At 42.2% G+C, this 14,754-nt stretch overlaps 1 protein-coding gene across 2 annotated transcripts in view; it reads left to right on the forward strand.

Annotated features, from left to right (window-relative positions):
* The window catches only part of dbt (dihydrolipoamide branched chain transacylase E2), a 41,986-nt gene extending 28,288 nt beyond the window's left edge, over positions 1–13,698 (forward strand). For both annotated transcript variants that reach the window (XM_033027936.1, XM_033027937.1), the window contains 6 exons: positions 132–360; positions 5,965–6,131; positions 6,764–6,841; positions 9,611–9,802; positions 12,023–12,094; positions 12,725–13,698. In XM_033027936.1, coding sequence (XP_032883827.1) covers positions 132–360; positions 5,965–6,131; positions 6,764–6,841; positions 9,611–9,802; positions 12,023–12,094; positions 12,725–12,892 — 906 coding nt within the window. In that variant the 3' untranslated portion in view covers positions 12,893–13,698. The remainder of the gene's footprint in view (positions 1–131; positions 361–5,964; positions 6,132–6,763; positions 6,842–9,610; positions 9,803–12,022; positions 12,095–12,724) is intronic.
* The last annotated feature ends 1,056 nt before the right edge of the window (positions 13,699–14,754 follow it).

Here is a 14,754-nt window from a genome sequence, read left to right on the forward strand (position 1 = left end):
TTCAGGGAAAGGAATTGGAGATCAAATTAATTTCCCCAGTGACAGAAATATTTGGAGTACTACTGCACATATACTACTGATTCTAACTTTAATGCAACTTAATTTCTAAAGCAGAGTGTTCTTTATTTCAGATTAAACTTAGTGAAGTAGTGGGAACTGGAAAAGATGGAAGAATTCTGAAGGAAGATATATTGAACTACTTGGCGAAGCAAACTGGTGCCATTTTACCACCTTCACCTGAGATTGTTCCACCTCCTCCAGAACTAGTTTCAACTAAACCTAAAGGGGCACCTTTTATACCTAAGCCAATAACTCCAATAATACAATATACGGGAAAAGATAGAACCGAGGCCGTTAAAGGTAAAGTCGTTTTGAATATTCCATATTTTGAATTTTGTACGTTAAGCATGCAAGAAACATTGGAATATGGGCTCACTTCCACAAAATGGTTCTCTCAATTTCACATGTGGGGATTTATCAATCTTCACAAAAGCATTCCTGGGACGTTTCTGCTCCCTTTGAGGTACACAAGAAAATAGGAGCAGAAGTAAGTCACCGGACCCCTCAAGCCTGCCCTTCCCTCCACAATGATCATCGCTGATCTATGCTAGCCTCAATTCTTCTGTGCCAATTTCGTTGATTTTTCAAATATTTATCTATCTCCACCTTAAATATATCTAACAATCTGTCTGCTAGAAGAAATTACTGTGCACCTCAGTTGTAATAACTGGACTCATTTTGTAGCTCTATCCCCTTGTTCATAGAACATCGAAAAGTACAGCATAGAAACAGGTCCTTCGGCCCACAATGTCTGTGCCGCACGTGATGCCAAGCTGAACTCCTCTTGACTGCCTGCACGTGATCCAGTCCCTGAATATCCATGTGCCTATCTAAAAGCCTTTAATTGTCACTATCGTATCTACCTCCTCCACCATCCCTGAGAGTATGTTCAAGGCACTCATTGGCCTCTGTGCAAAAAAAAACTTGCCATGCACGTCTTTAAACTTTTCTCCTTTCACCTTAAAGCTATGTCCTCTGGTACCTGACATTTCCACCCTGGGAGAAAGTTTCTGCATATCTTTAGGTTTAGTATTATCACGCATACCGAGGTATAGTGATGTGCTTTGTTTGGCATGCTCTCCAATCAAATAAGGTAATACTACACATAAACACAATCAAGCCAAGTTCAAGTACAATAGGTACACCGAAGGGAAAGATGCAGAGTGCAGAATATAATTCTCAGTATTGTAGAGTAACATTTCCAGATTCAAGATCCAATAAGTTAGGGGAGAAATGGACTGTATCCTAGTTTATGGAAGGACCATTCAGAAGCCTGATGAGAGGGAAAGAATCTGTTACTGAATCTCATGGTGCAAGATTTCAACCTGATGGAAGTGGGGAGAAGAAAAATCGACCAGAGCAGGACAGGTTTTTTTAATTATGTCGGCTGCATTCCCGAGATGGTGTAAAGTGTAGATGGAGTCAATGGTGGGCGGTCTAGTCTGAGACTATAGCTACAATTCTCTGCAATTTCTTCTGGTCTTGGGCAGAGCTGTTACCAAACCAAGCTGTGATGCAACCCAACAGTGCTTCCTATGGTGCATCTGCAGAAGTTTATAAGCGCCATTGGAAACATGCCAAATTTCCTCAGTCTCTTGAGGAAGAGACGTTTGTAATCCCTCTTGCTTTGGCTGTCGTTTCAATGTGGTTGGTCTACACCAGATCATTGGTAATGGTTGCTCCAAGGAACCTGAAGCTCTTGACCATTTCAACTCTGGCACCATTGATGCAGATTGGGATATGTATCCACCATGCTTCTTGATGTTAAGCCTATAGAAACATAGAAAATAAGTGCAGGAGGAGGCCATTCGGCCCTTCGAGCCAGCACCGCCATTCATTGTGATCATGGCTGATCATTTTCTATCAATAACCCGTGCCTACCTTCTCCCCATATCCCTTGATTCCACTAGCCCCTAGAGCTCTATCTAACTCACTCTTAAATCCATCCAGTGATTTGGCCTCCACTGCCCTCTGTGGCAGGGAATTCCACAAATTCACAACTCTGCCCCCCCCCCAAAACCCTGCCTCCCCTCCGCTCAACGGCCAATCACAGTGCGGTTCACAGTCGAGATATGGGGCAGTGAACGAAACGTTGTGATTAGCCGTCGAGCGGAAGAGAGAGAGGGAGTTGGCCCAGAGATAGAGAGAGAGAGTGAGAGAGAGATAGAGAGAGAGAGAGGGGGAGAGAGAGAGAGAGAGAGAGAGAGAGAGAGAGACGGCCCCGAGATGGAGGGATGGAGAGTCGGTGCCGAGAGAGAGGGAGGGAGAGTCGGCCCCAAAAGAGACTGATTTTACCCTTACCCACTGTACCTTGGAGCCAAGTCCAGCGACAGACCTGGCCGCTGCTGCTCCCCAACGACAGGTTATCTTCCTCGAGTATCCTAAAGAGTATACCTGTTTTGGAGGAGAATTGCCACAAGGGTTTCCTGCACTCTTTGCCTATTTCCTGCACACTTGGCTCGTGACTCACCCATGAATGAGAATATGGCAACATCTACACTTCCATAGAACAAAGCACAGTAACTCACAGCAATAAGCCCTCAGCTGCAATGTCTGTATGTGATTCGTATCTCTCCATCATCTACATATCCATATCTCTACATTCCCTTCATATCCATATGCCTGTGTAAAAACCTCTTAATTACCTCTAAATGCCACTATTATATCTGCCTCCACCATCACCCCTGGCAGAATGTTTCAAGTACCCCCTATTTAAAAATACTTCCCGTCATTTCTCCTTTAAATATTCCCCCTCTGACCATAAAACTATGTTCTTTGATACTTCCATCCTGTGGGGGAAAGGCTCTGACTGTCGACCCTATTTATGCCTCTCATAATTTCATATACTTCTATCAGGTCTCCCCTCAGCCTCCAATGGTCCAGAGAAAGCAATCCAAGTTGGCCCAATCGTTCATGGCTAATACGCTGTAATCCAGGTAGCATTCTGGTAAACGTGTTGTGCACCCTCTCCAAAGTCTCCATATCCTTTGTGCAATGGGGGCCTGTAATGTTCCCGTGGTGCCCCTTTAAAATCTTGTATGTTTTGAATAAGCTCGCCTTATATTCTTCTAAACTGAAAGGAATAAAGATCCAAATATTCTAGCCTCTCTTGGGAGCCAACCCTCTCATCCCAGGAGTTAAATTCTGGAGTAGTTCCTGAGGATTGGCGGGTAGCAAACGTAACCCCACTTTTTAAGAAGGGAGGGAGAGAGAAAACGGGGAATTACAGACCAGTTAGTCTAACATCGGTAGTGGGGAAACTGCTAGAGTCAGTTATTAAAGATGGGATAGCAGCACATTTGGAAAGTGGTGAAATCATTGGACAAAGTCAGCATGGATTTACAAAAGGTAAATCATGTCTGACGAATCTTATAGAATTTTTCGAGGATGTAACTAGTAGCGTGGATAGGGGAGAACCAGTGGATGTGGTGTATCTGGACTTCCAGAAGGCTTTCGACAAGGTCCCACATAAGAGATTAGTTTACAAACTTAAAGCACACGGCATTGGGGGTTCAGTATTGATGTGGATAGAGAACTGGCTGGCAAACAGGAAGCAAAGAGTAGGAGTAAACGGGTCCTTTTCACAATGGCAGGCAGTGACTAGTGGGGTACCGCAAGGCTCAGTGCTGGGACCCCAGCTATTTACAATATATATTAATGATCTGGATGAGGGAATTTAAGGCAATATCTCCAAGTTTGCGGATGACACTAAGCTGGGGGGCAGTGTTAGCTGTGAGGAGGATGCTAGGAGACTGCAAGGTGACTTGGATAGGCTGGGTGAGTGGGCAAATGTTTGGCAGATGCAGTATAATGTGGATAAATGTGAGGTTATCCATTTTGGTGGCAAAAACAGGAAAGCAGACTATTATCTAAATGGTGGCCGACTAGGAAAAGGGGAGATGCAGCGAGACCTGGGTGTCATGGTACACCAGTCATTGAAAGTGGGCATGCAGGTGCAGCAGGCAGTGAAGAAAGCGAATGGTATGTTAGCTTTCATAGCAAAAGGATTTGAGTATAGGAGCAGGGAGGTTCTACTGCAGTTGTACAGGGTCTTGGTGAGACCACACCTGGAGTATTGCGTACAGTTTTGGTCTCCAAATCTGAGGAAGGACATTATTGCCATAGAGGGAGTGCAGAGAAGGTTCACCAGACTGATTCCTGGGATGTCAGGACTGTCTTATGAAGAAAGACTGGATAGACTTGGTTTATACTCTCTAGAATTTAGGAGATTGAGAGGGGATCTTATAGAAACTTACAAAATTCTTAAGGGGTTGGACAGGCTAGATGCAGGAAGATTGCTCCCGATGTTGGGGAAGTCCAGTACAAGGGGTCACAGCTTAAGGATAAGGGGGAAATCCTTTAAAACCGAGATGAGAAGAACTTTTTTCACACAGAGAGTGGTGAATCTCTGGAACTCTCTGCCACAGAGGGTAGTCGAGGCCAGTTCATTGGCTATATTTAAGAGGGAGTTAGATGTGGCTAAGGGGATCAGAGGGTATGGAGAGAAGGCAGGTACGGGATACTGAGTTGGATGATCAGCCATGATCATATTGAATGGCGGTGCAGGCTCAAAGGGCCGAATGGCCTACTCCTGCACCTAATTTCTATGTTTCTATGTTTCTATGTTAACCTGGTAAATCTCATTCAAATGCCTCCAGTCCATTTTTCAGGTAAGGGGACCAAAACGGTGCACTGACTTACAAGTGTAATGTTACCACTACCCTGTAGAACTGTAACCAAATCTCCCTATGCTTAAACTTTAACCCCTTCACATAAGCCCAACCTTCTGTTTGCCTTGGGTACACAAAAAAAACGGGAGAAAACTCAGCGGGTGCAGCAGCATCTATGGAGCGAAGGAAATAGGCAACGTTTCGGGCCGAAACCCTTCTTCTGTTTGCCCTCTTTACTTCCCGTTAGAGCTGCTTGCTAAATTTCTGCAGTAGAATACCTAGATCCCTCTGAACTTCTTGCATTAGTAGTCTCCCTCCAAATAATAATCTTTCTCTTGATTGCTCATCCTGAAGTATATGGTCCCCCACTCCCCACATTAAACTTAATTCAAAAGGTTTTCACTCGATCTGTCTGTGTCCCATCCCACTATGTCCTCATCACAACATACCCTTCCACCTATTTTTATATCATTGGCAAACTTGGAAACTTTGTATTTCACTCCTTTCTCCAGGTTATCAATGTGCATAGTGAATAATCCAAGATAAATAATTGATTTACCAGAGCACACACTACACCACTGCAGCTTGAAAAGGATCCATTTATTCCAACTCTTTATTTTCTATGCCAGTATTCAATCCATGCTAACCTGTTTCTTCCTATAATTTGGGTTCTTGATTTATGCATCAGGCTGCTAGGTGTCAACTTGTCCAATGCCTTTTGCAAATCTAAATACATTACATCTACAGATTCACCTCGAGCCACTCTGCCTGTCACATTTTCGGAATTTGGGAAATTTATCAAACATAATTTACTTTTGGCCAGGTTTGATTTTATTCAACTTTCCTCAATGATTAGTTATTTCCTCTTTGAGGTTTGTGCTCCCCTTGAAAGGTTCCAGAAGAGAGGTTTTAAAAGTTCTATTCAATATGATTACCCTTCAAGCAGCCACTTCCAAAAGCATTTGATGTTCTCTTGGCTAACTAGTCCGTATGATGTTAATGGAAAAGCTGGAATTATAAAATATGTAAATGAATTTCAAAGGTTTTTTTTTACTGCAGTCACCAAGTTTAAGTGGATGAATTTGTATTTTCGAGTTAAATTAGGATTGTTTAGAAACGGTGAGCACATGGAAGTAAAAATCATTGAATATTTTCTCATATTCATGGTGTATGCAGAACTTTCTAAATTAAACACCAAGCCGACATTTTGAATGTTTGTTTTCTTTCATCACAGGGATACAGAAGGCTATGGTAAAGACCATGTCTGTCGCACTTAAAATTCCTCATTTTGGTTACTGCGATGAAGTAGATTTAACTTGCCTTGTAAAATTACGAAACGACTTGAAGGTTGTGACAGCTGATAGAGGGATCAAACTATCTTTCATGCCATTCTTTTTGAAGGTGAGGAAAAACAACAATTTGATCAAAATCGAGTTCCATTGATTGCTTGTTTAAAAACCTCTATAGAAATTAGAGGAAGCTCTTGTGCTCTCTTGTCTCTTATCTATGTTTCAATCCACTGTGAAACATTACCATTAGTTTCTCAGGGATGAGACTGTACCTAAACTTTGTAACTTTTTTCTGATGCCTGAAAGTTTTGATCTGTGACTATCTGCAATATGCTTGAGGTGTTACTTATTTTCTGGTGAATAGAATGTCCTTAACTTAAAATATTGTTTAATTCAATAATTTCACCCGATAATGGCCAGTTTCAGCAAACGTATTGTAATAGCAAAGATAAATTAAAAATGTTTCTGCAGCATATATTCAAGTTATTTTAATCAGGAAATTATAAATTATTACTGAACCTTGTATCATCTGCATCAACGTATTATTTTAGTCCAACTACATGAAACTATGAATCAATCCAGCGACAGATGGGATTCCAGAATTTTTTTAATAGAATATAAAATCCAAAAATGAAAATTTTCAGAGGAATCTTGGGAACTTCGTAATTTCAACAGTCTTTATAAAATCAAAAATTGACCTGTAAAATTGAAGAATTGAAAATTCTGTGTGTTTTATTCCAACAGGCAGCATCTTTGGGGTTGCTACAATATCCTATGCTAAACGCTTCATTGGATGAGGACTGCCAGTTTATAACATATAAGGTATAACTGCATTATATGAGGTTAATAAATAAATGTCAAAATACATGTTATTTTCTGGGGAACACAGATCATAAAAAATCTGCAATAATTTCAATATATAAATGTTAGCCGTATTGCGATTATATCTGAGCATACTGGCATCATGCTTGGCCAGGCATTGTGGCTGAAGGGCCTGTTCCTCTGCTATATTCCGTGAGCTAAGTTAATGTGTTTTGATCAGATGATTTATTTGCAACAAAATCTGTTGAATTAAATTCCAGATTGATTTCTGAACGTTCTTTCTCTATGCACACTGTGAGAATTGTAGCCTTGTGCAACCAGTACTAAAGGGCCTGTCCCACCAGCATGTGATTGCATGCGTCTAGCTCGACCAAACGTCTTGGCTTGAGGCGTACGGCCTCGCAGGGCCGGACCCACTTCCAACCGCGGAGCCATCTGGAGTTGTGCAGGGCTGGTCCCGACATCGTACTCACCAATCAGCTGGGCAGAAGGCGGGCTGACTGAATTTGGACGTCGCACGGCGTCGGGCGGTTACGTCATCACGCAACGGCACGCCGGGCGGTGATGTCATCACGCAACGCCACGCGCTAGGCGTACGCCATCAAGACGCTGCGTACGGCGTCAAGACGCTGCGTACGCCGTCGAAACGCTGCATACGGCCTGAATGCGGCTGCGGGCCGACAAGCCATTGCCGCGCTGAATTTTTGGACAGTGGCAGTTTTTCGGAGGACCAGCCCTGCACAACTCCATATGGCCCTGGCGATCAAAGGTGGACCGGTCCCGCGAGGCTGTACGGCTCAAGTGACCACGTTTATGTCGCTCTAGCCGCATGCAGTCGCATGCTGGTGGGACAGGCCCTTTACAAATAGAGATAAAAAGAAGGTAAGGCTGATTGTGGGGTGGGGGTTGGGGTGGCAGATTTTTTAAAAATTGCCTGGACATCTTGATCTTACGGAACTGGGCCTCTGCGCATCTTTCTGCAACTGGATCCTTGATGTCCTTCTCAACAGCCCAACATCTGTATGAATTGGCAGCAAACACTTCCTCCTCGATAACCATTAGCACGGGAGTGCTCCATCTCCACTCACTCTATGCTCGTGATTGTGTAGCTAGACACAGTTCGAACTCCACCTTCATGTTTGCCGAAGACCCCACCGTTGTTGGACGTATAATAAGATGATGATGAGTCTGAATATTGGAGGGAGATCGATCGACTGATCAAATGATGCCAGAACAACAACCTTGCTCTCAACATTAGTAAGACCAAGGAATTGATCGTGCACTTTGGAAGACGAAGAATGAGGATCCACAAACCTGTCGTCATCGACAGGATGGTGGTGGAGAGAGTGAAAGGCTTCAAATTCCTGGGTGTACATCTCTGAAGATCCGAACTGGACCGAGCACATTGATTCAATCATAAAGAAAGCCCATCAACAGCTCTACTTCCTTAAAAGATTGAGGAGATTCTGTATGTCAATGAATACCCTCTTGAACTTCTACAGGTGTTCAGTAGAGAGCATATTGGATCACGGTCTGGTTCGGCAACTCAAACGCCCAGGAATGAAGAAGATTGCAAAAGGTGGTGAACATTGCCTGGTCCATCACAGGTACTGACCTCCCCGCCATTGAAGGGATCTCCAAGAGTAGCTGCCTTAAAAAGGCAGCCGGCATCAACAGAGACCCACACTACAGTGGTCACTCTCTCAGTCCACTTCTGCCATCGAGGTGAAGGTATAGGAGCCTGAAAACTATCACGTCCAGGTTCAGGAGCAGCTTTTTTTCCAATCAAGAGGCTTTTAAACACTTCAACCTCCAAATAGGCTCCAAGATTTTTAGACTATATAGACTTGGGCTCATTATTTTTGCATTATTATTGTCTTTATTTTTCTGTTTGTTATTTTATATATAGATGTTGAACATTTTTTATTGTTTGCGATGGGTTTTACAGAGTATTATGCTTACATTTCTGTTTTGCTACTGCAAGTAAGAATTTCATTGTTCCGTTTTGGGACATATGACAATAAAACCCTCTTGATCTTTACTGAGACGTAGCATTTGCAGAGAAGAACACATTGCAACTTTAATGTTTGAATCAGATTACTTATGCCATGAATAATTTATCTAACCAAGTACTGCCGGTGTACTTTCTTTAAAGTTAATGATTAAACAAGTTTAGAATAGCTTTGTATCCATGGCTACCTTATTTGGCTATTGCCAATGGCCGGCTGCTATTACCTGACCAACCATGTATCCTTGAGAATTAATGTGTGTACAGATATCTTGAAATCTCATTAGAATAATACAACTAATTGCGTTCAACCATTTTGAAGACAGAACGTTATATCGTTTAAAATGCATTAAGTGCTGTTTAATGTGCACAGATTTACGATAGAATGCCAGTCTTGCACATGAAGTACTTTTAATGTCTTCTGACTTAAAAAAAAAATTACAGTTTCTCACTATACATAGAACCTTTTCTACAGATTAAGATGGAATATAATTCATACATTTAGTTTCGGAGTTTATACATTTACCTGACCAGGTTTTGGCAGAGGAAAACTTGTTTCATTAATAATAGATTTTCATTCAGCTATGTTACTAATACCTTACCATTAATTTGAAATAGCTTTTTTCTTCACCAGTATCTAGAAGGAAATGAACAGCAAATTATTGCCAATGATAAAGAAAATATACTGAGTGCATTATGTCATTACTCTATATCATGTTTAAAAGAATGATCCTAGTTTTTTTTTTTGTCTTTCGTGACAGGCTTCCCATAACATTGGCATCGCTATGGATACACAACAAGGTCTGATTGTTCCAGTAGTTAAGAATGTACAGATACTTAGTGTCTTTGAGATTGCAGCAGAAATAAACCGGCTGCTTACTCTGGGCTTGGCGAATCAACTGGGGACGAATGATCTAAGTGGAGGGACGTTCACTCTTTCCAACATTGGCACGGTCAGTAAAGTGTAGTTACAACACCTGTGTACCTCTTTTGCTTTTCTTTTTCATATCCACAAGTTTGGCCAGATTGCAGTTCCTTAATACTGGAAGTATCAAAATTAGGCATTATTCTGGTACATACTAGAGCCCACATTTCTTCTTGGTTGTGTCTTTTGCATCTTCGAAAGATTTAAGGCCCTGTCCCACTGTACGAGGTAATTCAAGAGTTCTCCCGATTTTCCCCTGATTCGAACTCGGAGAATGTACGTAGCGGGTACGTAGGAGCTCGTGGATATCTCATAGCGGCTCGTAATGCTAACGGCAGGTACTCGGGAAACGCGGTAACTCGTGAAGTTTTTTCCAACAGTGTGAAAAATGTCCAAGAGTAAAAAAATACACGTGATGAACTTACCACAAGTTTAATTTTTTTTGAACTCGGGAGAGCTCTTGGATAAACTCGCATCGTTGGACAGGGGCTTTATTCTCAGCAGGGTTGTCTCTGTCAGGACTTGGTTGTTGCATCATCTATGTACAAAGCAAAAATTGGACCTTTGATTTCTAGTATAAATAAGGAATCATTCAAGTGCTGAGTACCATTATATCAATTGTAGAGAATATTTCACACAATATTAATGTGGAAGTGAGATGCCAGTTCAAAGGGAGAGGTGCAAAAGCTAGCTGCTGCATTATTTGAAAAAAAAAATCCATAATTGTTCTAATTTGTAATTGAAGTCTCAGTGCCGCTATGACATGCTTCCTGATTGATGGAGCAACACCTCCAATACTTTCCCCTTCCTTTCTTTCACATCTGAAACATTGAAACCCTGAAAAGTTGAGCTGCCAGCCATTTCCCTCCTGCAACCATGTTTCCGCAATGTCTCAACATTATAGTCCAAAGCAATGATTCAGGCTTTAAGTTCGTCAGGTTTCCCCACAATACTCCTTGCATTGAAATAAAAACACTTTGGTCCATCAGCTTCACTCTATTCCTTCACCTCTCCCTGCCTGTCCTTCTTTGGAGTCTAACTGATCCTAACCTCTACCTTCTCATCGGTACTTCCAATTGCTGACTACTACTGTGGTTCCCACTGCCCTGCCTTCATCAATCTTGGTATTGAGTAGACAATAGACAGCAGGTGCAGGAGTAGGCCATTCGGCCCACAGAACAGCCCCGCCATCCCGGGAATTAACCTTGTAAACCTACACTGCACTCCCTCAATAGCAAGAATGCCCTGCTCAAATTTGGAGACCAAAACTGCACTCAATACTCCAGGTGTGGTCTCACTAGGGTCCTGTACAACTGCAGAAGGACCTCTTTGCTCCTATACTCAACTCCTCTTGTTATGAAGGCCATCATGCCATTTGCTTTCTTCACTGCCTGCTGTACCTGCATGCTTACTTTCAGTGAGTGATGAACAAGGACCCTCAGATATCTTTGTACTTTGCCTTTTAGAATAGTATAGAAGTTGGGACATGGTGCGACAGTTGTACAAGACATTGGTGAGGCCATGTTTGGAGTATTATATTCAGCTTTGGTCACCCTGCTATTCAGTTTTGGTCACCCTGTCGTTCAAATGTAGCTGAGATAGAGTTTGGGGATAGCGCCAGTGTTTGCCTGGAACAGGGATTGTTCGATGTGCCCTACAAAGAGCCAGGCATAGCTGGGGCCCATCCGAGTATAAATAGAGCTTTATACTTGTTCAGCCTGGTAAATGATAGGAAAATAGATGAATATTGTAGAGGAGTATTTTTGTGGTCCTTAAGAAAACATTGAAATAAAGCTTTTTCTTTTCATTGCAGTATAAGTGATGAACAAGAGAGAAAGAGAAACAAAGTTTTGGTGATTCTTCTTTTTCTTGTGTATGGCGTGCACAGCCTAAAGTAGTTTTGGTGATTAAGTTAATGTAACAAACAAGATTTCACCAGCTTGATCATACTTGTTTCACATGATGACTTATACAATGTTGGCTAAGGTACTGACAAACTAAATATAAATGTGATGACAGTGTCACAGCAGTCCTACTGTTGGTACTGTAGCCACGTTTAGTTAGCCTAGTGCTTCATCTTGCCCGTAATGATTACATAGTGGGATAATTGTGTGTGCCCATCATTTGTCCTTTAACAGTTCAAAAAACACATTCCAACTGATAGTGACATTTCTTTTATTTAGCTATTTGAATTAAGCTAGTTGAATGCACATTAAATCATTACTGTGTGATATTTGTCTGTTTGCAGATTGGTGGCACCTATGCTAAACCTGTTATATTACCTCCAGAAGCAGCTATTGGAGCTATTGGAAAGATACAGGTAAGTAAATGGTGTTATTAAACTTGTAGAAATTGCAGGCTCGAGCAGACATAAAAAGGAGATGGCAGGATGAAGCATGTAGGGTGAACCAGAGGCAAGCATGGACAGAGCGTTGGGGGCAACTACCCCAAAGGAGTACGCAGCAGTAATTGGCCACAGGGTGTTTGGAAGTGGGGTGTGAAGAGGCTCAGAGTGATGAGTCAGCGCACCAGGTGGGGTGAAGCATGAACAGGCTGCAAAGGTTGCATGAAGCAAGAGTGAAGCAAGCGTAAACCCCACAGGCAGCAGATAGGAGAGCAGAGGGAGCAGTATGATCTGGAGAGGATCTGCCTGGCTAACTCAGTGAAGATCCGGCAGACTTGAACGGGTGATGGCCCAGCAGAGGATTAACCAGGAACAAGGATGGTCAGAGCAAAGTGGCAACCAACCAAGGAGTGCATAACAGCAATCAGTCGTGGGGTAAAGCAGAATAGGATTAGCGTGGATAGGTGTAGAGTGGCATGAGAGTGTTGGGCAAATGACTGCTTTCTGTGCTGTAAGATAGGATTACACAACTGCAGTTTGCAAAAAAAATGATTCTTCAACTTTTCCCACCAACTTCCCTTAATTTCTGGCTTTATTACGTTTTAGGTTCTCCCCCGATTTAATGACAATGGTGAAATAATCAAGGCTCAAATCATGAATATTAGCTGGTCAGCTGATCACCGGATTATTGATGGTGCAACTATGGCCCGTTTTTCAAATCTTTGGAAATTTTACTTGGAGAATCCCGCAACCATGCTGCTCGACCTAAAGTAAATGGAGGTGATTGATGCACGGCACTTAAAACAGACAGACAGCTTCAAGCAAAGGGCATTTGCTGTTGTTTACTTGTAATTAAGTGCACTTGTAATCTTCCCTGTAATGTTTTGTATTCTGAACAGTAATGTGCTTAAGCCACATTGTATTCTGTAGAGGTTACAGTAGGTTAGAGCTCTTTCAATAATAATAAATGGTGGAAGGGATACAGTTGGTGAAAGGTGAGGTTTATCGTGAATATTGGTTAAAGTAGTAACCTGTTAGGTCATCTCCATACCCCCCCAAATCCCTCATACCACCCCAAATCCCTCTAACAATAATAGGTCATTGTGGAACTTTGACAATTGCAGCATCTGTTTTAAATGCATAAGCAAAGGCCATGATCCATATAAACAAGATTGTTGTCTAATGTGGCTTCTATAATTGATCCTTGAGCACTGGAAACTATTGTAAGCTATCAGAATATGCTCATCCCTGTTACATAATGGATGCATAAATTGTCCCTTGTACAGTTTTACAAATTATGAAATGTTAGAGATATACAGAACCATAGGATACTTATTAAACTGCACCATTGCAAACATTAATAATTCTGCAGTATTAAAGGTTAGGAGGAAGCAAGTATATGGTAATCAGGGGGTTAATATAGTTTTATTAATGACTGTTTCCTGGTTCTGATGACATGAAAAACACTGTATTCCAACTTTAATTTAAAAAAGATCCAAACATCATGTGCATAATATTGATATAATCTGATCTCCAAAAGGTTAGTTACAATAAACACTTACTGTGATATATCATTTGAATTTTATTTCAACTTGTCATGTTTTCAATCTCTGGGTGGAGCCCGTAATGGCCACCTCGCCAACAGCCCATTGCGTCCCACTCTCTGGTTTTATTATTTTAAGTATGTCTTTAATGTATGTTTCAATGTTTCTAGGTTAGTTTATGTGGGGAGGGGGGGGAGGGGGGGCGGAATAGAGAGAAACTTTTTTTCAGTCACTTTCCTCGACGGAGATGTGATTTTCTCCATTTCGCATATTCGCCCACCTAACAACTTGGATTGGTGCGGCCTTTCCTGGAGACCGGTCTGGAGCTTCAAGCCGCTGGCGCGGTGAGAACTTGCCATCGCGGATCGGGTGATCCTTTGCCGAGGGTCACCAGAAGAAGAGCTCCGACCGCGGGGCCTGTGGACTTTAACACCGTGAAGCCTGCGGTCTCCGGTAAGAAGTGGCCGATTCGGGAGCTCCATGCCGCGGAGTGTTGCAATCTGTCCCGACGCCGGGTTTCAATCATCCCGACGAGAGGGCCTGGACATTGGACCGTCGGCAGTGGCGAACTGCGGAGGGTTCAAGGCCACGACCACGGTGAACAAAGAGGAAGATGACTGAACTTTGTTGCCTTCCACTGTGGTGGATGTTTATGTTAAATTTTATTTTATGTGTATATTGTGTTCTTTTCACTTACTATGGCTGTACGGTAACTCAAATTTCACTGTACCTTAGTTGGTTAAGTGACAATAAACGCAAACGTGAACTTAAACAATTTGTAGCATTCCTTTTGCATAAGACTTGAATAAAATATACTTTGCATCTACAGTACATGTATAGTTAATAAAGAGGACACGGAGAACAACGAGATTGGAGTAGGGAATACTAAAATGCTAGGGTAGTTTGAGATCAAGGTCCTGGTGGTGTTGGCCTTCAAGAGCATTAAGGTGTATAAATTCTCAGGGCCTGTCTATCCCATGTTACTGAGGAGAGGGGCCTCAATGAGGAACTTTGTATCTTCTCTAGCAACAGCGAGGTCCCAAAGGACTGGAGAGTAGCCAAAGTGGTGCCTTTGTTTAAGAAGGGATGTAG

This window comes from Amblyraja radiata, chromosome 10, assembly GCF_010909765.2.
Source record: "Amblyraja radiata isolate CabotCenter1 chromosome 10, sAmbRad1.1.pri, whole genome shotgun sequence".
In the NCBI taxonomy this organism is placed as follows: domain Eukaryota; kingdom Metazoa; phylum Chordata; class Chondrichthyes; order Rajiformes; family Rajidae; genus Amblyraja; species Amblyraja radiata.